We start from the raw sequence: 22,862 nt of genomic DNA, 5'->3' as shown, positions 1-22,862 counted from the left end.
CCGGGGGTCATGATTTGAACAAATTTGAATCTACACTACCTGAGGATGCTACCATATAAATATGATCGTACATGGTTTTGTTATTCTTGAAAAGAAGATTTTAAAAGAATTTTCCCATATATTTCTATGTAAAACTTTGGTCGGCCATTGTGGCCCCGCCCTACCCCCGGAAGTCATGATTTGAACAAATTTGAATCTACACTACCTGAGGATGCTTCCATATAAATATGAGCAATCATGGCTTTGTTATTCTTGAGAAGAAGATTTTTAAAGATTTTTCCTGTGTAATTCTATGTCAAACTTTGGTCGGCCATTGTGGCCCCGCCCTACCCCTGGGGGTCATGATTTGAACAAATTTGAATCTACACTACCTGAGGATGCTACCATATAAATATGATCATACATGGTTTTGTTATTCTTGAGAAGAAGATTTTTAAAGAATTTTCCTATATATTTCTATGTAAAACTTTGGTCGGCCATTGTGGCCCCGCCCTACCCTCAGGGGTCATGATTTGAACAAACTTGAATCTACACTACCTGAGGATGCTTCCATATAAATATGATCAATCATGGCTTTGTTATTCTTGAGAAGAAGATTTTTAAAGAATTTTCCCATATATTTCTATGTAAAACTTTGGTCGGCCATTGTGGCCCCGCCTTACCCCCGGGGGTCATGATTTGAACAAACTTGAATCTACACTACCTGAGGATGATTCCACATGAGTTTCATCTTTCCTGGCCCAGTGGTTCTTGAGAAGAAGATTTTTTTAAAACGCCATTAATTTTTCACTAATTAATAATTATCTCCCCTTGGAAGAGGGCGTGGCCCTTCATTTGAACAAACTTGAATTCCCTTCACCTAAGGATACTTTGTGGCAAGTTTGGTTGAAATTGGCCCAGTGGTTCTAGAGAAGAAGATGAAAATGTGAAAAGTTTACAGACAGACGGACAGACAGACAGACAGACGCCGGACAAAATGTGATCAGAAAAGCTCACTTGAGCTTTCAGCTCAGGTGAGCTAAAAAACTTAAAGTGAGGGGTACAAACCCCCACCCCCCCCCCCCCTTTCTCTCTCTACAAAATGTGTGTCAAATTCAAACTAGAATTTCAATCCAAATAATTTTAATCAAGCGAGTTCATCACTTGTAGAAAAGACTACAAAGGGTTGGGAGATGGATATAATGTATAGATTAGTTAAATAATGTGCCCAGAATTAGGGAGTAAAAGTAGTTTATTGACCGATGCTTGAAAGTGGAGAAATTCTCCCCAAAAGTGCGCAAAAGATATTGCGCCGTAGATTGCACCTTTTTTGCTGTAGCGTTATGGTCAAAGACAAATACACATGTACATAAAATCATAACGCTACAGATCTGCAGCTGCTTAGAGGAATGAGCATCCCATCTTCAGATTTACTTTGTAATTAACTTTGCAACATTTTAATTCAGTATGTTGCAACTATTTGTCATGTAAATTCTGTATAAAAATTTTTACTGCCAACCGGTAAATTCAAAATTTTCATGACAATGTTTAGTTATTTACTTCGCTTTTTAGAAAAAAATCTACATTATGTTTAAGAGTTATATAATATCAACTTCTCAATAAAGAATAGGAATACTTACTGTAACATGTACTAGTATATGGAATTTGAAAAATAAGTTTTAAAAAAAATGTTTATTTGCCATCTCCCAACTCTCAGCCTGGGTAAAACAAGAGGCCCATGGGCCACATCGCTCACCCGAGCATTGTGGCTAGGAAAAAGTAGTAATTGGTTTACTATTGAAAAGTTTGAATCCAAAAGTTTGGCCCCGCCCTACCCCCGAGGGTCATGATTTGAACAAACATGAATCTACACTACCTTGGGATGCTTCCATATAAATATGAGCAATTCTGGCTTTGCTGTTCTTAAGAAGAAGGTTTTTAAAGAATTTTCCTATATATTTCTATATAAAACTTTGGTCGGCCATTGTGGCCCCACCCTACCCCCGGGGGTCATGATCTTAACAAATTTGAATTTACACTACCTGGGGATGCTTCTATATAAATATGAGCAATTATGGCCTTGCTGTTCTTGAGAAGAAGATTTTTAAAGAATTTTCCTATATATTTCTATGTAAAACTTTGGTCGGCTATTGTGGCCCCGCCCTACCCCCGGGGGTCATGATTTTAACAAATTTGAATTTACAATACCTGGGGATGCTTCCATATAAATATGAGCAATTATGGCTTTGCTCACGCGTTCTTGAGAAGAAGATTTTTAAAGAATTTTCCTATATATTTCTATGTAAAACTTTGGTCGGCCATTGTGGCCAAGCCCTACTCCCGGGGGACATGATTTGAACAAATTTGAATCTACACTACCTGAGGATGTTTCCCCATAAGTTTCAACTTTCCTGGCACAGTGGTTCTTAAGAAGAAGATTTTTAAAACATACCACCAAATTTTCACTAATTCTCAATTATCTCCCCTTGAATAAGGGCATGGCCCTTTATTTGAACAAACTTGAATCCCCTTCACCCAAGGATGCTATGTGGCAAGTTTGGTCGAAATTGGCCAAGGGGTTCTTGAGAAGAAGTCGAAAATGTGAAAAGTTTACAGACAGACAGACGGACGCCGGACAAAATGTGATCAGAAAAGCTCACTCGAGCCTTCGGCTCAGGTGAGCTAAAAAAAGGTAAGTAGTTGGGAAATTATTTTTACCTAGAAAATTTTAACATAAATGTTGACAGATTGGGGGAAAATGGGGAAAAAAATAATACCTTTCAAATGGAGGTTAAAAAAGTTTTAAAGTTCATTGGTACTCTCATAAGAGAGATAAAATCTTAATGACATACTAGTAAATGCCTATTATTCCGTTATAGATTTGCCAAGTTGAAGTGTCTTTTTTGTCCTATTTTGCCCTGCAAGCTATTCTATAATTGTTTGTATTTTACTTATAACAAACATTTCTTTTGGAAAATCATCAAGGTTTCAAGCAACATTTTACATGAGTGAGCAGAGGGTTTATGACTGTCCATTTTATAAGCCAGTCGGTCAGGTTAACGGCAATCAAACAATTTTTGAAATATAGCCTAATAAACAACAATTCCAAACCAACCAACCCCTTTCTTAATGTATTATATTTTATCTTAATTTGTTATCTTTTCTGTTTCTGTCGATGAAAAATGAAAAAAAGTGCTCTTGTTAACGACAAAAGGAAATTACTTAACATATTTTATGTTGGAATTTTTCATGCTAGGTCTCAGACTTTTTATATATTAGTAAATTAAAGAGGAGTTATGTACATGGTTCTGTTTTAAAATTGTCATTCTTATTAACCCCAATATTTCACTCAGTTTGCACCAGTAATAGTTAAACATCCTTTTTATTCCATCATAATCATATCAGAGTTAGAGTTCCATGTAAAAACTTTTTTTACTTGCTTTCTGATTAAAAAAACATTCTGCAAAAAATACTTCATAATGGGGGGAAAAATCCAAAAGAGAAATTATCAGAAAGCTGAAATCATTTATTGAGGATCATGGGGGTCAATGTTCGTGAGAAGGCAGTATGTTTTTGGTTACTGGGGACATAACTTTTTACCTTGTATACGCAGAAGATTCAGTGAATCAATATGATTAAAATAATTGTTTTTGGGGCTTTAAATTTGTGGATATTATAAGGGTGACCTAAAAATCCAAGAAAATTGGTCCCCTAAAAGGGAAAGAATAGTAAATGATTCTACATCATACTACCAATAATTTTATTACAAAATATTCAGCAAGCACAACACTCAGAATTTCTTATTTATAATTCAATTTTTTGGCAAATTCTGTACAATTTTAAACAATAAAGCTTGTAAATATCAGCCCGGTTCTTTAGTGATAAGGCCCTCTGATACAAGAAAATCATACAATTTTCTAGTTTTGTTGACATCTATTTTAATCAATGTTCTGGCTTGCTGTAATCGAAGGAAATTATTTCGTTTACACTCTCCCACAAGGATTTCTCTAAATTCCAGGTAAGCTTCTGGCACAAGTCTCACACTAGCACATAACTCCCGCTCCTTCTTTGAGAGCCTTTCGTAGCCAGGCAGCCCCACAATGTCCATGGGTGGGGCCGACCTCCTGGGGGCTGAGGGTAGGGGTAGATTTGCTGCCCCTTTGGACATTGTATCCAGTATTGCCTGTTTGTGTAGCCAGGATTGGCATGCAGCTTCATCCTTCATGTGAACGAGGATGTCATCTAACAGGTGCCTTCTGGACTTCATCTCATTTCTACGACTCTTCAGAACTCTGAATATTTTAATGCTCCTCTGTTTGGTTATGCCATTTTCTCTACATTCCATTAGTTTCTGAATGTTTTTCCTTAATTCAAATTGCAAATTAAGAGCCTGTGTAAATTTCTCAAATCCTTCAGGGCTACAGAGTCTCATAAAAGGCTGAAGCTGATCCAGAAGTTCCTTTAACCTGGTTGGATACATCCCATTATCAAGCCGGTGTTTCCTGATGTTGATTAATCCATATTTACGAATAATCTTCCTTCTCCACCATCGATCTTTAAGACAGTTCTGATAAACATCTATGACCTCAAACTTCAACTTTTCTTCTAACCCATCTCTCTCCTGTATTGGTGCTTCATTGAAATCAATGGGTCTTAGCTCCAGTTCCATAAAATTGTCATGCTCCACATTAAAATCACCCCTCCCAGCCATGTAACCTCCCATCAACTGGAAGATCTGTGATGAGTCGGGGTACCTGGGAGGATCATCACACAGCTTGTACACAACAGGGCATGGGAATCTTTCGAGGTCAGCCTCGGGAAATTGTGGCAGCTCAGGGTCAGCCTGGTTTATGTAGCACCTGTTGTAATGTTTCTCCACCTCTGTCTTTCCCCTGACTCTCATGCGGTGGGCCACGTCCTGCCAGTTCCCGTACCCGCAGTCTGACATCACCTTCAGCAGAGACACTTCCTCTGCTGCCGACCAAGAGTTCTCAAACAAAGGGAAGTCATCCCTGACAATGGTGTAGGGGTGGTCATTCTCATGCTCTCCAAACTCAGCCCCCTTAGAGAAACACTGAAGACAAATCTTCACAGACCCAGGGCACTGTTTACACAGAATATATGGAGTGTTTAAAGTCAGGGAGCACTTAGGACAAGATATATCATCCTCTTCATCCATAATGAAATCTCACAAGTCTGTAATTATTCTATCCAGTAATCACCATGAGTTACAGAATTGTCTCACTTAGAGTTAAATTTGTCAGTTTTGTAATCTCTTAATTATCTGGTAATTTAGGTCCACCTTTCTGATAATTCCCAGAAACCTCTGCACCAGAGAAATCAAAGCCAGGATTCTACAAAGAAACATATGAGGAAACAGTGAACATGAAATAGTTGATTGTATGTAAAATAACATGAGAGTAAATGAAACACTTAGGCCCCATGCGGCAGCTTATCATCAAGGTGAAAATTTTGCAAAAGCAATTGAAATAAATTTCAACGTCAAGGTCATGAGTTATAAATGTTGGTAGGCAGATCGAGAAGCCTTGTCACAGGGAACACACCTGTAAATTATGAAAGCCATAACCCCACCCATTCAATAGTTATGGCCAAGGTTCAAGTTTTGAAACACTAACAGACAGAGGGACATATATGCTCCAAAATCTCTGATTACAGGGGCATAGAAATAATAAAACTTATGTTTTAATCTTCCCTAAAATTATCATGGAAAACAAAACTGTTATAAATCCCAGTCTAAGTGAATCATACAGGTCTGTTGTTGAAATCATTTTTCCAATCTTTACTCAAATTTTTATCTTACCTCTTGTTGAAACTTCTGTAGGGTGGCCTTTTTCTCCATCTGGTCAAACGTCCAGGGGTCGGTCCTATACTGTCCCACTAGCAAAGAGTCCCAACAATTCTCTGCTCCAACGTGACTCTTAGGTAAACACAACCTCAGAAATTTCTTGTCCTCTTTAAAAATTAAACAAAAATCACTATTGATATTATCAAACAATGCTTTTTTTAAAACATAAATATATTATTATAGTGCATGAATGTAATTATGTGATACTCCTACAGAATTTTCCATCACCTTCTCTTACCTAGAGTCCACACAGATTCGTCAGCATGTATCGTATTTGGTAAGTCTCCCTGAAATAATATATAAATTAAAATTCTCTTTAAAGAAAATTGATTTAAACACTCATACAAAATCGAACATTGTCATGATGATTCTTTGCAAATTTTTTTTTGACTTACAAACATGGTTAAAAATTACAAAGTTTACCACTAAAATGTTTAATACAAGTAGTAATTGAAGACAAATATTCAATGCCCAGATTAAATGATAGTTCTGTTAATGTGCATCCCTATAAAAATATCCATCTTCATAAGATTTATAGTAATCTTTGGAAAAGACCTGCTAATTTGTTTCTCTCACTCGGAAAATGTGGTGAAACTGAAAGGAGAAAATGTATGTCTGGACCTGGAATCAAACCGAGACTCCTGCATGACCAGTCAGGTGCTCTAACATGGAGCTACCATAACCTGAATATCAACAGTTCAAACCATTACATCCCTCCCTCCTTAAATTGTTTTTGACTTTGAAGACAATAGTAAATGGGCCCTGTCAGGAATCACCCATTCACAAATAACTTGAACACTCCCCCACACTCCAGGCCACCAAATGTAGTAGGAAAGGAGAAATGCAGAAAGAAAATATATGGCTGGACTTGGGAATCAAACCAGAGACCCCCCTATAGGTGCTTTACCACTGAGCTACCCAGAAGACCCTGATACTGTTTGTAAAGTCCATATACATCCACCTAGGTCAGATGCTATACACAAGGAATTGATTATAAATGTAATTTCATAGATACATCATCTATGACAAAATAATGCCCTGTTCAAAATAGACTATAACAGTTTCCTAAATAATTACCGGTATTTTGCTTTCTTGAATTCACATGGAGAATTTAATGCGAAACCTTATTTTTTCAAAGCAATTTACCTTTTTCCATTAAATGACACAATTTTTTTTAGCTTACCTGTGAACGGGGAGTGGTCGAAGTAATTCAGAGATGTTAATTTTGATGCATGCGTAAGGTCAAAAATCTGTGTAACAGGACACATGGTGGTTGTTAGGTATAGGTAACATTGCTATATTGTGTCTTTTTTTGAAATCGTAAAATAATTATTTTAATCACTGAAATGTATAAACTGGAGCCGTTCATTTAATCATGGTAATGTTTTGAAGGAAAAAAATAAGATACATTTGTCGTTTGTGAAAATGTTTTCCTTACATAAAAGAATAACCAGTTAAACAAAACAAAAATAACCTTAAAAAAGAATTAATTACTTGATTAAAAAAGTCTGAATATTGAAATGAAAAAAATTATTAATCCACTGTACCTGTATCCACTATGATTTTTATATCAATTGGATGGCTCTGCACACATGACATGATTTACAAATGACGTCATAATACCGTATATCCGTTTTTTTTTGCGATGATCTATTTTTCGCATTTTTTGCGACCATTTTTTATTCATAAAATATAAAACACTCAGAAATTATGTCAGCTATAATGCAACATAAAAACATTACCATTTTAAACAGAAAAAAAATCTTCAATCGTAAAAAATAACTTATGCAATATAAAAACTATACTAATATCCCTTTTTTAAAAAATTTCCAAACGCGAAAAAATCCATATACGGCAAATAGCATTACTGAATATTTTTTTTTCTAAGAGATAAAATTTTAATTCGCATTAGTTTACTTCGCTTTTGCTGTCGTGTGAATGCAATTTAATTCGCATTAGTTTACTTCACATTAATTTACTGCGAATTAAACTCTCCGTGTGAAAAGGGCATAAAATTAATTACTCTCTCTTATTTTTATGGTGCTGAAATCCATGTAAATTCTGTTGATCAACTATAATAATTTTTCTCGCACTTTGAAACTGAATAGCCAGTTTGGGATAAAAAGAACTCGCAAAAAATAGGGATTAATCTACAGTACCACATCCACCTAGGTAAGATGCTGTAAGGGAAGAATATATCTGGTAAATGTACATCTCATTATACATCATCTATAATGTAAGATTGATCCAAGTCGACTCTATAGTAACTGTTCCTTAAATACAGTCAAATCTCATTATCTCGAACTCGATAGGACAAGGAAAAACTTTGAGATATTCAATGGTTTGAGATATCGATAATCGAAGGTAAAATACTTTATAAAAAAAAAAAGTGGTGAGACTTTCAAATCACTTTGACATATCCATGGTATTCAATATATCGTTGTTCAACTGTACATTAATTGTTGGCCATTAACAATTTGTTTTGCCTTCTTGAATTATTATGGTTGTGTGAGAAATTTTTATCCCCTTTCAAAGCAGAAGTGCACCCTTTTCATTAAAAGTTTATTAATGTTTATTTGTGCTTTGAGAAAGTTTCTCGTACTTTACAAGGTAATTGAATGTTCTAGCTATATATCCAAGTAATTATGAAGGCATAAAAAGCAACAATTTTACAGTTCTTGATCTGATCATTTCATCTTTTTCTTCTGATTATACCTCAATTACTGTCTGTCCCTTAACAGTTATTCTAATGTGTTTGTGAGAGATTGCGCACTTGATGTGTTTGGCCGGGGTCCCCTCGGGCACATTTACTTCTATGTACACCTCCTCATTGGTTTGCCACCACTGTCCCCAGTCGGTTTTACAAGGGATGTAACCACTTCTCTCATCAAAGTGGGCCATGCTATAATTTTACGACATTAGGTGCAAGACCAATATCTCGCACTTGAAATGCAAATGCCATAAAAGTATTTTCATTATATTTGTTTTTATTTTTTTAATTAGTAATAATCTAATATTTTCTACACAAGACAAAGCTTTTTATGCCTTCTGCACGTGGTTTAACGACAACCGGAAATAACGTAGACTTATTTACGGCAGAGTCCGCCATGTGGTCGTGCAAAATCTAAGATCACTGAAGTTGCCTGAAGATGTCATCATCACTGACATGAGTGTCGTAAACTTGTGAAACATTAAGGTAAATACAGTGTATGAATTGTAAATAGTTCAGAAATTTAAGAGCAATGAAGGTTACTACCATAAGTATATCAATTTTGTAGACCATCTGGGCAGCACCTGCACATAAGTTAGTCCAGTAGTCAAAGAATGGATGCTCTCGAAAGAAAAAGTACTGCTAAACTGACGGAACTGTTACAGATTGAGAAAAGGATTCAGAAGAAATGGGAAGATGAGAAAGTATTTGAAGAGGATGCCCCGCTTCCAGGGACGAAAGAAGCTTCGTATGAATTTTACTTTATTTTGTCATGATAAAATTAGAATGTTGAACACAGACCACCATATAGGGGGTTAGCCTCATTTTAGTGGTCTGTTTCCTATATTGGAGTCAGTTTTTATTGACCATCTAGGAGAGACTTTTTGTCTTCTACAGTGTTTGAAACTGTCCATAGAATTAGCTAGACATGCCGGGCTTACTGCTAGTGAAAGTTGTCAGCCCTTCCAAATCCTCTAGCCCGAGAAAATAATAGTCTTTTACAAATTTATTTACAGTGATAACTGAATGGAGCCATAGCACCATAACTTCAATTCTGAATCTATAGGCTAACGAATTCTCGCCTTTTACCTGTTACACTTAGCTACCGATACTATAAGATGATCTGAGAAAGATTTATCAAATATGGGAATTTAAATTTAAGAGAAATTTCAACACATCCAGATGGGCGTTTATATGTGCAAATCTGTTCACCCATGGCAAAATTTGTGCATCTCAGGTGGTCGGGCGCATAGTTATTTCAAACACTGGTCTTCTATTTGATTGAGTGGCATGGGATGGAGCATAAATTTAACTCGGTGTTGAATGGAATATATTGAGTGGTGCTCTGATTGAAAAAATCAGGAATGAAATCTGTAGTTATTTGTGCAGTGTTATTCAAATATTTGACACCCCATTTTTTCTAATGTAGAAAAAAATGTTCATCTCAGACAGTTTGTTTCAAAGGATTCTGACTGTAATTGTAAATAATTTATTTAGAAAAAAGTAATCAGGTATTTAAGAGAGAAGGTGTGCTTATTTTTTCTATGATTTTTTACAGACAGCCAAAGTATATTGCTACATTTCCTTATCCATACATGAATGGAAGACTTCACCTTGGACACACATTTACCATATCAAAAGCCGAGGTACGTGAATATTTATTACTTACTTACTTGCATGAAGTTGCATGTTCATAACCAAAGCTATAAACCATCCTACAAATTATTTTTCAAGAATGTTTTTCAGTGATGCAATAATTTTATTTATACAGTTTGCAGTTGGATATCAGAGACTTCAAGGCAAGAAATGTCTGTTTCCATTTGGCCTTCATTGCTCTGGAATGCCAATAAAGGTGATCAAATACATAGAACTTTGATTTTAGATCTACTGTTAATAATATTGATAATTACAAAATATTTTGTTTTATGAATTTATATGTTGAAAAACAAAACTTGCAGATTCACAATTTGATTGAATAATATTGCAATATTAACAAAAGTTATCATATTTCTAAACTGTTCAACTTTTGTTAATATTTGCTTATATTTAGTCAATCAGCTGTTGAGCTGATATGATCTTAAACTAAAAAAATACATAATTTTAATCCATTTTCACATAACATAAAAACAAACCTCTATTCCTTCACCTAACTTATAGAATTCCATTCCTTATCTTTACACCTAGGCCAGTGCAGACAAACTAAAGAGGGAGATGGCAGATTTTGGATTTCCCCCAGAATTCCCTCCAGAGGAAGAGGAAGAACAAGAAGAGGAAAAGGAGATCACAATTAAAGATAAATCCAAGGGCAAAAGGGTCAGAATGTGTGTCAGGCAGGGGATAATTTACAAATCTATGCTACTGTGATGATTTCAGACAATTTTTTTTTTATATTTGTGCATGTGTTATAGCACTTGGACAGATAGAGTTTTCATTTTTTAGTTTAAATGTTGTAGAGTAAGCTGAAGGCTAAGACAGGAGGGATGAAGTACCAGTGGCAGATTATGAAGTCCCTGGGTCTGAAGGATGAGGAAATCAAGGACTTTGCTGACCCAGCTCACTGGCTGAAGTACTTCCCCCCTCATTGTAAGGAAGATCTCAAGAGCATGGGACTGAAGGTCAGGGACTGGGAGAGAAATCAATTGTAGATAAAAATTAATTCCTAAGATTTCAATAAAATATGTTCAACTTGCAGTTACAGACCTATTTTCACTTCATAACAGGCAGGTTTTGCCCCACCCACACACACATCTGCATTCTTTTTACCAAAGGAAAAAAATCTCAATCCTTGTAGAGTGTCATAATTTTTCCTCCTAATTCTCTGTATTATAGGTGGATTGGAGAAGGACCTTCATTACAACAGATGCTAACCCTTATTATGATTCCTTTGTGAGATGGCAGTTTCTCAGACTAAAAGAAAGAGACAAAATCAAATTTGGTAAAAGGTGTGGCAGTCAATAATTTCTACTATTTTTCTGTCTGTGTGTGAGGAAGTTCACAGAGAGCTCTGTTTTCTGTCTGGATTCAAGAATTTATTGTGAAAAAATATGTCCAAAATGATTTGAAATCTGGCATGCAAATCATCATAACATGAATGAGGAGGGCAAAAGGTTGAAGGAATGTTTTATATTTTGACATCACAAAAGTTGAATCTTTGTACAAATGCAAACTGTGCAATGTTATAAACACAATTCCTGCTCTCATTGAACAATAAATTAAGCTACATGTACATCCCACCTGTAATTTACCTGATCCCTTCTCTGATGTTTTAGAGGTCTTTTTTTTCAGACACACCATATTTTCCCCCAAAGATGGCCAGCCCTGCATGGACCATGACAGACAAAGCGGGGAGGTTAGTAACACTATCTCATTACTTGTTTTTAGTTGGCCAAATCTTTGAGGGTTTTGTGTAATTGAATGATGACAACTGCCCTATGGATGAGATACAATGATTCAACCATTGATTAGTCTTACTGACAATTACACAACTCTGAAGATTTATTAAACAAGAGGGGGACTTTGTCATTTAGAGATGGGATACATTTGATATAGTAACACTGAACATAGTTTACATTTGAAACAGACACATTTTGATTGATAGAGATTTCCTACACAACTTCCTGTGTTTGAAATAAAATTATAAGGACTAAGATGCAAATTGCCTCGATTTTTTCTTATAAAAACCGATGATCTCAGTGCAGTAGGGTCCGTTTTACATAAGGTATGAAATATGTAGCATTATCCAAAATTATAAAAAGAGGGCACAGAAACTTTTTATCTCAGGGAATTGTTACATCATCAAAATGACAGACTTTTTCTACAGTTTATCGCAGTGGTAGCTCCAATAACAACTTAGTGGGAACATATAGTTTTCTGAATGTAGGCAAAGTGCTTATCACACCTTCTTCTGAAATCTTGTCATAATTCTTTGAAAGTGTTGTTTGTAATTTTGATCATTTTCACTTATTATTGGACTTTAGCGAGAAGCATTGACTTTTACAGTAGATGGTTTACTTTGACATTTAAACCTGTATCATGTACGGAGGTACAGCATTGATAATAGATAAGATTTTTGTATTTGTATACAGCATTAAATCATTGAATTTATAGACCTTTACACTTGACTTGTTGGAGATTTTACTGCAGAAAAATGGTTGTATTTAGACGTAATTTAATGATGAAGACTTCGCCTTTTCTTATGAAGTTCAGTGATTCATACTTGATTAGTCTTACTGAGGATTACACAACAATACAACCAGTGTTCTGATTCATATGTGTACATATACACAAAACATGAATTTAAGGCATATTGAAGAAATATTTTTTTTAGCTGCATAAGTACTTGATATGTGGGTTGTGCTCAAGTTCTTAATCCTTTTACCTGAGAAACTGGCTTGTTTGTTGTTTAACATTTAACAAACTTGTAATGCTGGTTTTAATAGTTTTTCTATAAAAGAGAAAAAAGTCTCATCTGTAACTTTGTATCTCCATGTTTTACTTTTATCTTCTAGGGAGTTGGTCCACAGGAGTACACTTTGATTAAACTGAAAGTGAATGAGCCATATCCACCAAAACTCAGGTACATGAAACTAACCATATTCATAAGCACTTATGCATATAAAATCTAACAAACCATACCTACCCAAACTCATGTGAATCAGTCATATCCCTGAGCACTCAAGTTTGTTAAACTAAATCTCTGGTATCTAAATCTTACTTTGAAAAATATTACCTGAAGTCTGGAGAAGGCAGTTGAAATGCAAAATTTTTAATAAAAGTAAGATTTATCCATGTTCTTATTGAAATGTAGGTGTGTGATCAATGATGATGTACAATAACAGTGTTCAGGCCAATGAACCTACTGTGATTAGAACATTTTGAGTCCACTGAGATCACACTTCAGATTTACCTACATTTCAATTAGGATTACAAGTCTTCTGTATAAAACTAGTTTCAGTAACCATGTTGTAAAACGGACAATATGCAATAAAAGTGTATGAAAAGATCTATAAAAAAAATTATTACTGTATTGATTTTAAACAGTCTTTATGTCACAAACAGGCTTAGCTGTGCTAAATGCTATTGTGGTGTCAAGTTCAAAATAAATGTACATGCACATATTTGTGTTGATTTTACAATTCACAGCTGCTTTTCTTATGAACTCTTTTTCCATAACATTTGTACATTTAAGCATAAACATGACATCAAATTTGTTTGATAAATGAGCAAAAAAGAAATTCCTCATAAGAAGTAAAATGCTCTAAAATATTACCAATAAGGATACATTTTTAATTGAAAGTCCTTAAACTGACTGCATTAATGCACAGTAAGCGAGTCTTGCTATACCAGGTATATCAATTTCTAAGGTCCTCTTTAATACGGATTTACAATAGTATTTACCGGTAATAGTTTTTATAACGGAAGCAAATTAAATTCTTGATAACAATATTTTACTGGTTGGGGGGGAGTGTGGTTTATGATGAAAAGGTAGTGTTCGGGTCACTGATGTTATACTGTGATTAGAACTTGTTGAGTATTTCTGAAATCACACTTTGGGGTTTTAATTTTGTGTCTATAATAAACTTGAGTTAATTGAAATTTGTACATATAGCAATTGAAGGGAATGGGTGTTCCCCATCGTCGGAAACCCACGGGTGATCTCGTCTTTACTTATCACCCGTGGGCAAACTCACCGAAAAATCGTGGTATGTAATTAAATATGCATGGGTCATTTGATTGGCCGCATCACAGAGTCGCGATGCGAAACAACGAATCACAGTTCACGTTACGTATGCATGTTCGGCATTGCCAAAAACATGAAAAACTCATTCCGTAGTTAACACAGCTGATAAATCCACTCACCGGTGCATTTGCAGACTCCTTCATAATATCTGACGGATATTAATGTCAGTGACCTGTACGAATTGACTTTCATTGTTTTAAATCAAACTTCGCACATTTTAATGAGCGTCAAAATATTTACCATAGATAGCAAAGTAATAAATGTATTTTTCAAAATTGAAGAGTTCCAACTTTCTGATTGGTTGACTAAAAACAACAAATTAGTATATTTTACGGCGATATTTCAGCTAGTTTGCCCACGGGTGATAAGTGGAGACGAGATCACCCGTGGGTTTCCGACGATGGGTGTTCCCCTGCTAATCTGACTTTGTAGATAACTAAGTTATATTTGTTTTATTATGCCCCGCCATGAATATGGCCGGGGCATATAGTGTTTGTCATGTCCGTCTTCCGTCCTTCCGTCTGTCCTTCCGTCACACTTTGCGTTTAGCTCTGTTTTCAAAGTTAAGTTTCAAAGAAACTATCCAAGATATTTTCATAAAAATTCATATGATGATAGATATTGATGAGAGCTATGCAACTGCATTAACATTTTTTGACCTTGACCTTTACTTTGACCTAGACCTCACTTTTCTTAAATTAGTGTTTAACTCAGTTTTAAACATACCATTCAAGATGGTGTTATCAAACTTCACATGTTGATACAAACTTGCATGGATGATGCATCTAAGGATGGACACTACCAGACTTGCTTCGGATGCTGGATCTGACCTACATTTTCCAGATGAGTCACCAGGTTAAAGTTTTTGGAGCAGGTCCATTCCTAAGGAACTATAAGCCCTACTTGGACCAAACTTTCACGGATGATGCATCTATGGATCAACACTACCAGACTTGCTTCGGATGCTGGATCTGACCTACATTTTCCAGATGAGTGACCAGGTTAAAGTTTTTGGAGCAGGTCCATTCCTAAGGAACTATCAGCCCCACTTGGACCAAACTTGCATGGATGATGCATCTTGAGGTGGACACTACCAGACTTGCTTCGGATGCTGGATCTGACCTACATTTTTATTCCCTAGTAACTATAAGCCATAGTTGAACCAAACTTGCATGGATGATGCATCTAGGGATGGACACAACCAGACTTGCTTCGGATGCTGGATCTGACCTACATTTTCCAGATGAGTGACCACGTTAAAGTTTTTGGAGCAGGTCCATTCCTAAGCAACTATCAGCCCCACTTGGACCAAACTTGCATGGATGATGCATCTTGAGATGGACACTACCAGACTTGCTTCGGATGCTGGATCTGACCTACATTTTTATGGCGTCGGGCTTGCCCGATCGTCATCTAGCGATCAGTCAGGTTTATGCGACCGCACGTGTCAGTGGATGCATCCGCAATAGAAAATAGCAACAGCTGTAAATCAATTTCTTTTAAAATGTTCACAATGAATAATAGCTTGAATATAAAATTAAATCAATTGTATCTTCAATTAATACTACTACAAAACAACGATATTATGTTTAATTTTTACGCAAGAAAAACATGGTTGTTGCGGATGAATTTCTACAGAGAGGGTGCGTCGAATGACACGAATCACATTTTGGGACCTATTACTGTAATACAAACAATCTTAAATACGGTAAAATAATTACAAAATAAACACGAATACAACAAGACTATAAAGATTGAATTTCTTAATCTTTGCTTTACTTTTACGATCTTCAATCCAATTTTATCCGAACAACCGACGATATTGACCAGTAATGCCAGTATTACTGTATTTATCCATTTCCTCCATTTGTTTACCGAGCCCTATCGTAAGTCGATCGTACTTGTAACATTAGAGTCATGGTTGTAGTTAAGATGCAATCACTATTCAACAGAACAACGCTCTGACAATGGCAATTAATTAAAATAATTTATGAAACCCTTCATATGTCTTCGATTGACTGAAAAGAAATTAGATTGATATAGAGGATGGACGATGTCTGGTCAATTCGAACCCTGACTCATTCGGACCAAGGTTATTAGTATTTGTGTTAAGACTATTTTTTTTAAATTTTATTATTATGTTACCGGAGTCACTCACTTGACCTATCTGCAGATCTTTTGAAATTGTTTTTTTCGTTCGACGCCATTGAAGCCTTTCAGGCTTTTGATTATTCCCTAGTAACTATAAGCCATAGCTGAACCAAACTTGCATGGATGATGCATCTAGGGATGGACACTACCAGAATTGCTTCGGATGCTGGATCTGACCTACATTTTTATTCCCTAGTAACTATAAGCCCTACCTGAACCAAACTGATCAAATTTTATACACATACAAATTTTCATGTTGCTTTACTAATATATCCTTGGCAGGGCATTCATGTCCTATGGACATATTTCTAGTTTTCCATAGATCTTTCATTTGGATAGTTTAAACAGAGCTGCAAAACTGTAGCTCTCTCTGGCTGAGAAAATTTAGACTGATAAAGCTGAGAGCTACAGATCCCAGCTTTGTAAAAACTGACAATTCTGATGACTCACAAAATGTCAGTTTTTACAATGCTTTGATCTCTTATGTATCTATCAATTTTTTTCAACCAGAGAGCAACAGTTCTGAAGCTGGGTTAGATACATGTGTACACTACCACTACATGTACATCCCAAGAAGTTGCAGATGACCATGTAAAATCTATTATAAAATAACTGTAAATGTAGATGTGTGATCAGTGATGATATACAATAACAGTGTTCAGGCCAATGAATCTCTGTGATTAGAACATTACGAGTATACTGAGATCACAATATCTACAGGTACATTTATAAAGCTTCAATATTGTAGTGAACCAAGTTATTGAAATGTATAAAAGGAAAGGGGATTTAAGAAACATTTGAGTATTAGATGAACAAAACTTTTTACTATTGTACATAGTTGAAAAGAATTGCAGGAACACCTTTGCAAGCGTAGAGGACATAGAGGCCATCTTATTGAGTTGTCCTCTCCAGATTGACTGGCTAATAATGGCCTGACTCAAAACTTATTCTTTTCATGCATTTTGGAAAATACATTTGATTTTGAAAATCAGCATTGATTTTGAATTTTCTTGGGGGAGGGGAGGAGGATTACCTACTTACCTACCAAACCAATTTTTTTTTTATCAGAGTTGGAAGAGGGCCAACCATTATTTTCAAAGTTAGCCTAATTCTTTTATTTAGGTTATATCTTCTATGGCTACCTGTATTGATATAAATACATGGTAATTCTTTAGAGTTCTATGTAATTGTATGATGACAACTGCCCTATGGATGAGATACAATGATTCAATCATTGATTAGTCTTCCTGACAATTACAGAACTCTGTCACTGAAATCAGAAAAGGGAATGGGAGAGAAAACAGCTCTACTCTGTAATGAGACTTAATCTTTATATATCTGAAATTTTGTAGCAAACTAAAGGGCAGTAAAATTTACCTGGTGGCTGCGACTCTAAGACCTGAGACCATGTTTGGACAAACCAACGTGTGGATCCGACCAGACATGGCATACATCGCACACCGACTGGCTAACGGAGAGATCTTTGTGTGTACCCCACGGGCCGCTCGTAACATGTGCTACCAGGGCTTCACAAAGGAAGAGGGGAAGGTGGATCTGGTAGCCAATTTAGTGGGCCAGGTAAGAAAAACTGAATAAAAGGAGCACCTTGTAAGGAAATGAGATATTTATTTTGCATGTCCTCTGAGAGTGCCTTTAGAAACATTGACTAGTATGTCGATGATCAGTATTATAGACAAGATGCTGTACCAAAGACTAAATTTAGGAATTTTTGTTTTGGCAGGACATAATGGGGATTGGTTTGTCTGGACCTCTGACTGCCTACAAAACCATTTACACCCTCCCTATGCTCACTATAAAGGCAGATAAAGGTAAAACAATATAAGAACAGATAAAGGTTAAACTATATAAGATAAAGGTAAAACTCCTATAAGTATGTACTAAGGAGGTAAAGGTGGTGGCACACCATACAAAATTTTAGTTTTATCATAATTCATGTTACAGAATTATTACATCAGATGCCTTGTATTTCTAATCTAGGCATGCTACATGTTAATATTGTTGATATTCTGTCATCTTCCAGGGACTGGTGTTGTTACTAGTGTACCCTCTGATGCTCCGGATGACTTCGCAGCTCTGAGAGATCTGAAAAACAAACAGGTGATTCAGCTTTCTACGAGGGCCGTTCAAAAATTACGCGGACTCTGCTATTATTTACTCTTACAGACGTCATAAAGTTATGAACCTTCACAGAAACATGTATCTTAAAGATTCCAATAAATTTTAGGCAAAATTTATGGATTTTAAAAAATTTCTCCCCAAATTATCGCTGTTTTGATATCGCTGATGGAGAGGTACGGAGCACGACAAAAAATCTGAAACACAAACATGCGGAATCCAAAATTTAACTCAATAATTTTTCTATAATTCGCGATATTTTTCGACGATTTTCTCAAATGTATCTTTATATTGTTCTATTATTATGTATTTAAATTTCTGACGTGATATTTGAATTACTAAAAGAAATATAGTGATCTTTCTCCAATGCGATTCCTGTGAAAACGAACGTGAAAATGACGTCTCCTGAATTGACGGAGCACCACACTTTTGTTAAATTATGTGTAATGCTCAAGAAATCGCCAACATAGATCCAAAATAAGCATAATAAAACATGTAGTAAACTAGGGTATTCCTGACATTTGTCTACAATTAGCAAATTGATATTTTAGACCGTAAGACCTCTTTAAAAAGGCTATACGGGAGGACGGGGAGAAGATTATCGACGAAAACTTTATCCGGACTGTTAAGAAGGTGATTGAGAGTGACCAATGTCACACTATATCTCATAAATAACTGCATTTTTTTGGTTTTAAAACAAAGAAAAAGAAAATGCTTTACTTGTTTTATAGATTTTAAGCTTTCCAGGAAATGGTACCTGGATGCTGAGTAGATAAGGTAACTCAAACTGTATAGGATCGAATTCTTGGGAAAATGTTGAGAAAAAGATAGCTCATATTTTTTTATAATGCCCGTGACGTCAAAGATTTTGCTGCTCCGTGACTTAATGATATGTCCTGATAAATCACCCAAAACTGATATCAATATACAACATTTTGATATGAAATTTTGAAGACCATATAAGTAAAGATTCTTTCAGATAATGTGTGACATTTTGCCCAATTATGTCGTAAAATATTTTTTCTGTGCAACAAGTCCGCGTAATTTTTGAACGGTCCTCGTACAAGGTCACAGACCAGTCTACGCGAAAGTTTAAAATTTTTACAGGACAAAATGTCTGGTAAAAATAAAATTTTTACCAGACCGAACAATTTTTTACCAGACCGACTTTTTTTCCCTTTAAAATCCATACATCATTATGATGAGGGTGGGTGGGATGGGGTTAATTATGATATTCTCACTGTAAAATCTAACCTTAAATAAATCTGAGATAAATTCAGAGTGAAATAGACAAGTAAACTATTTATAATTTTCCTTTGTAAAAACTATCTATATGCAATTGCATGCATTTTTTTCTTCATAATTTGACTTATACAACATATACACTGTATCAAAGATTCTTAAATCTAATATGCACTTTCAATGCATATTTATTTTTCCTGAAACAATTCATTATGGTTACTCAAGTTCAATGATCACTTGAAAATAATTTCCCAACCGAATTTACGTATGAGCTATCTAAATATTTTCCCAACCAAATCTACGTTTGAGCTATCTAAAGATCTCTGATCCTTGACAGAGGAAATTCGAATTAGAATGAAAACGATCATGGCTGGGTTGTAATACATAAAAATTAATCAGGTATTACTGCAAAATTGGTCAAATAAAGAATATTTGTGGGGAATTTGACCATGTGTTCCTCTTAATTTAGATTTATTTGGCCTTATTTTTTATCGGACATTTGGTCCTGTATACTGAAATTTTTTACTGACCCGACCTAAATTTTACCGGTAAAAACCGACGGTCCGGTGACTTTCGCATAGACTGACAGACAAAACTAAACTGATTGAAGCATTATTGCTATTGTATATAAATGATTGATTTCAACCACTTAAAACCTTGAAAGATAGCAATTGTTTTCTTCTTAAAATACATGTAGCTAAAATATCTGGTAGAACTATTTATATAACATTGAACAGCTATTATTGACTGTTGATGCACGTAAATTCAGGCAGCTTGTCGCCATGACGAGGTAGCTTGGTAGCGTGTGCTAGAGGAAATATCTTTAGAGAAAACTTGTAGTCTTTTTACAGAACTCAAGTTTAAACCACTTTAGATACAGTAAAATCTACATGTGTAGAATAGTAATATATTAGTCTCTTTCTTTCTTGTAAATATGGTATTTCATTCATTTCTATTTTATCACAGCCTTTCAGAGAGAAGTATGGAATAAAGTCAGAGATGGTTTTACCGTTTGATCCCGTAAGTGGTCATTTAAGCATTAAAGAAAAACTTTTGATAAGTTCCATTTAAATGAGGTCATATTGAAAATAAAAAATAGCATTGCAGGTAATGCATTTCTTGATGAATATTATATTTTGGATACACAGGTTCCTATCATAGATGTACCAGGCTATGGTAATCTGTCAGCGGTCACGGTGTGTGAGAAACTTAAGATCCAGAGTCAGAACGATCGCGATAAACTACAGGAGGCCAAGGAGGAGGTCTACCTCAAAGGGTTCTATGACGGGGTACGTATGTCTGTTAAGATAACGGTGAGGGGGAGGGCAGTATTTATTGCATACTATGTTAACATATACCTGTGGAATAGGCGTGCAGATAAGCAAGTTGTGTCCTAAAGGAGAGAAACTTATAACAAATAGTAGGTTTACTGTGAAGGTTTAAAAAAGGGATGAAGCTCTGAGTATTCTGTCTGAGCCTCTGTAGAGAATATACAGCGATTAACATTGGAATTAAATACATGTGGGAACTTAGTCTGTCTCTGAGGATCTTCTGGGGGTATAAATTAAATGAAGCTTTACACAGGGTAGGAGTAAAGTTCAAGTCTCTATTCCTTGCTAAGAGCAATTTTCACATATGATTAGCTAATCTTGTTAAATGTTTTTAAAGAAAGGTTTGGGCACAGTTGTTTAAGCCTGGATTTTGTCATAGATCTGAGAGCTTGGAACCCTGTGCAACAGAATCTGTCTCTGTGATCTAATCCTTGTGTCGTACACGGGAACAAGATGGAGACAAACACACTGGTATTCTGAAGTACATACATGTACATTGTAAATCTGGATTTTCCTAATGCATTATTAGGACCTCCGAGTCTCTCCTGGGAATTTAGCAGACAAACTAAGTGCATTTCTTCTTCTATTGGTTTACTTCATACTTTATTTTATACTGTTGAGGCCCTTGGGTCTCTAAACAAGAAAAGTTCTAGAAGGAATTTTTCTCAACAGGTGATGATTGTAAAAGGTTATGAAGGCCAGAAAGTGCAGGACGTGAAGAAACCCATTCAACAGAAGATGATTGATGCTGTGAGTAAATTATTACGAGAGATTTTACTTCAGTTTTCTTGTTATTAACTTTTGCATGTACAATCCAAAATTGGTAAATGCTGTTTTCATATATTACAAATCTGATCTCAAATATTTTCTATATTTTTGAATTAGCGGTACACAGATCATAGTTAATAGCATCGTCTTTGTGAAGGTCAGCCTTACTTCGGCATTGCTTGCAAATAAGAAAACCAACTCCGGTGTCAAACAAATATTCTCAATTTTTTGTGATAGGGAGAAGCTGTGAAATACATGGAACCAGAGAAGACAGTGATCTCTCGCTCCAATGATGAGTGTGTGGTAGCTCTCTGTGATCAGTGGTAAGTATTTTTGTGTTACAAGTTAGTAAATTCACCATCCACACTGACAAGGAGTCTGTAGTTATACACCATATAAGGCCAAAGTTTTTATTTTTTTTGGTTTACGATTTTTTGACATAAAAATATGCATTGGGTGGTCGAAAAATAAAAATAAAAATAATTTGGAACCTTGGCATATTTTTTTCTCGACTAGCATTGAAATGTATTCAAATAAAAATAATAAACACACAAGATTTTCCATCATTCGGTTTTAATCAAGAAAAATGAATCACACATCAAATGACTCAAGAACAGAAATGGGAGTATCAGGCTCTGTTACTGTTGATGGTTTTCATTCTTCCGACTTACAAGTCTGAGTTTCCATAATAGACACATATATTTCACTGGGAAAAATATGGGTAAAATTAAGCAAAAAATTTGACTATTCTCTGGTCATCCTTTCCACCTAAAAATTTTTTTTGGAAACTTCGAAAGTGTTTGCTTTCACAACAAACCTTTAAGATATGTGTGTCCACATATAAAGAATAAAGAATTGAATTGAATCCAGGGACCAACCTAGACCCACTCGATTAAGGATACTTCACTTCTCCCTCAAAGAAATTTAAGGAGTTTTGAA

General features: G+C 35.4%; 3 protein-coding genes and 1 pseudogene across 3 annotated transcripts in view; 1 reads left to right on the top strand and 3 right to left on the bottom strand.

Annotated features, from left to right (window-relative positions):
* The window catches only part of LOC134270540 (putative nuclease HARBI1), a 319,031-nt pseudogene that overhangs the window by 4,002 nt on the left and 292,167 nt on the right, over positions 1-22,862 (bottom strand).
* On the bottom strand, positions 3,747-5,158 carry LOC134270530 (transcriptional adapter 2-alpha-like). Its single transcript, XM_062752760.1, has one exon. The coding sequence runs from the start codon at positions 5,156-5,158 to the stop codon at positions 3,842-3,844; it is 1,317 nt and encodes a 438-aa protein (XP_062608744.1). The 3' UTR covers positions 3,747-3,841.
* On the bottom strand, positions 5,204-8,761 carry LOC134270531 (nudC domain-containing protein 2-like). The gene is made up of 4 exons (XM_062752761.1): positions 8,561-8,761; positions 6,084-6,132; positions 5,801-5,952; positions 5,204-5,333 (listed from the first exon to the last, which is right to left on the bottom strand). The coding sequence occupies exons 1-4, from the start codon at positions 8,744-8,746 to the stop codon at positions 5,256-5,258; spliced, it is 465 nt and encodes a 154-aa protein (XP_062608745.1). The 5' UTR covers positions 8,747-8,761; the 3' UTR covers positions 5,204-5,255.
* The window catches only part of LOC134270533 (leucine--tRNA ligase, cytoplasmic-like), a 36,400-nt gene continuing 22,453 nt past the window's right edge, over positions 8,916-22,862 (top strand). The window contains exons 1-16 of the mRNA XM_062752766.1: positions 8,916-9,041; positions 9,124-9,303; positions 10,114-10,201; positions 10,327-10,407; positions 10,740-10,868; positions 11,009-11,170; positions 11,385-11,497; positions 11,841-11,904; positions 13,064-13,131; positions 17,799-18,024; positions 18,188-18,275; positions 18,488-18,564; positions 20,791-20,844; positions 20,973-21,113; positions 21,828-21,905; positions 22,161-22,246. Coding sequence (XP_062608750.1) covers positions 9,170-9,303; positions 10,114-10,201; positions 10,327-10,407; positions 10,740-10,868; positions 11,009-11,170; positions 11,385-11,497; positions 11,841-11,904; positions 13,064-13,131; positions 17,799-18,024; positions 18,188-18,275; positions 18,488-18,564; positions 20,791-20,844; positions 20,973-21,113; positions 21,828-21,905; positions 22,161-22,246 — 1,589 coding nt within the window. The 5' untranslated portion in view covers positions 8,916-9,041; positions 9,124-9,169. The remainder of the gene's footprint in view (positions 9,042-9,123; positions 9,304-10,113; positions 10,202-10,326; positions 10,408-10,739; positions 10,869-11,008; positions 11,171-11,384; positions 11,498-11,840; positions 11,905-13,063; positions 13,132-17,798; positions 18,025-18,187; positions 18,276-18,487; positions 18,565-20,790; positions 20,845-20,972; positions 21,114-21,827; positions 21,906-22,160; positions 22,247-22,862) is intronic.

The sequence above is a fragment of the Saccostrea cucullata genome, unplaced genomic scaffold (genome assembly GCF_032062105.1).
Source record: "Saccostrea cucullata isolate Sc308-1 unplaced genomic scaffold, CSIRO_AGI_Scuc_v1 ctg281, whole genome shotgun sequence".
NCBI classification, from domain to species: Eukaryota; Metazoa; Mollusca; class Bivalvia; order Ostreida; family Ostreidae; genus Saccostrea; species Saccostrea cuccullata.
Note: the sequence above shows the minus strand (reverse complement) of the source record. Positions and strands in the feature narration are given on the sequence as shown.

Bases quoted from the DNA above. Each gene is read 5' to 3' on its own strand.
- LOC134270531 (XM_062752761.1), bottom strand. From the start codon at position 8,746: ATGGCCCACTTTGATGAGAGAAGTGGTTACATCCCTTGTAAAACCGAC. The intron at 6,133-8,560 runs GTATAATCAGAA...ATATTATTTCAG, and splicing joins AGGGACAGACAGTAATTGAG to GGAGACTTACCAAATACGAT. The intron at 5,334-5,800 runs GTAAGATAAAAA...GTTTCTTTGTAG, and splicing joins TACAGAAGTTTCAACAAGAG to AATCCTGGCTTTGATTTCTC.
- LOC134270530 (XM_062752760.1), bottom strand. From the start codon at position 5,158: ATGGATGAAGAGGATGATATATCTTGTCCTAAGTGCTCCCTGACTTTA.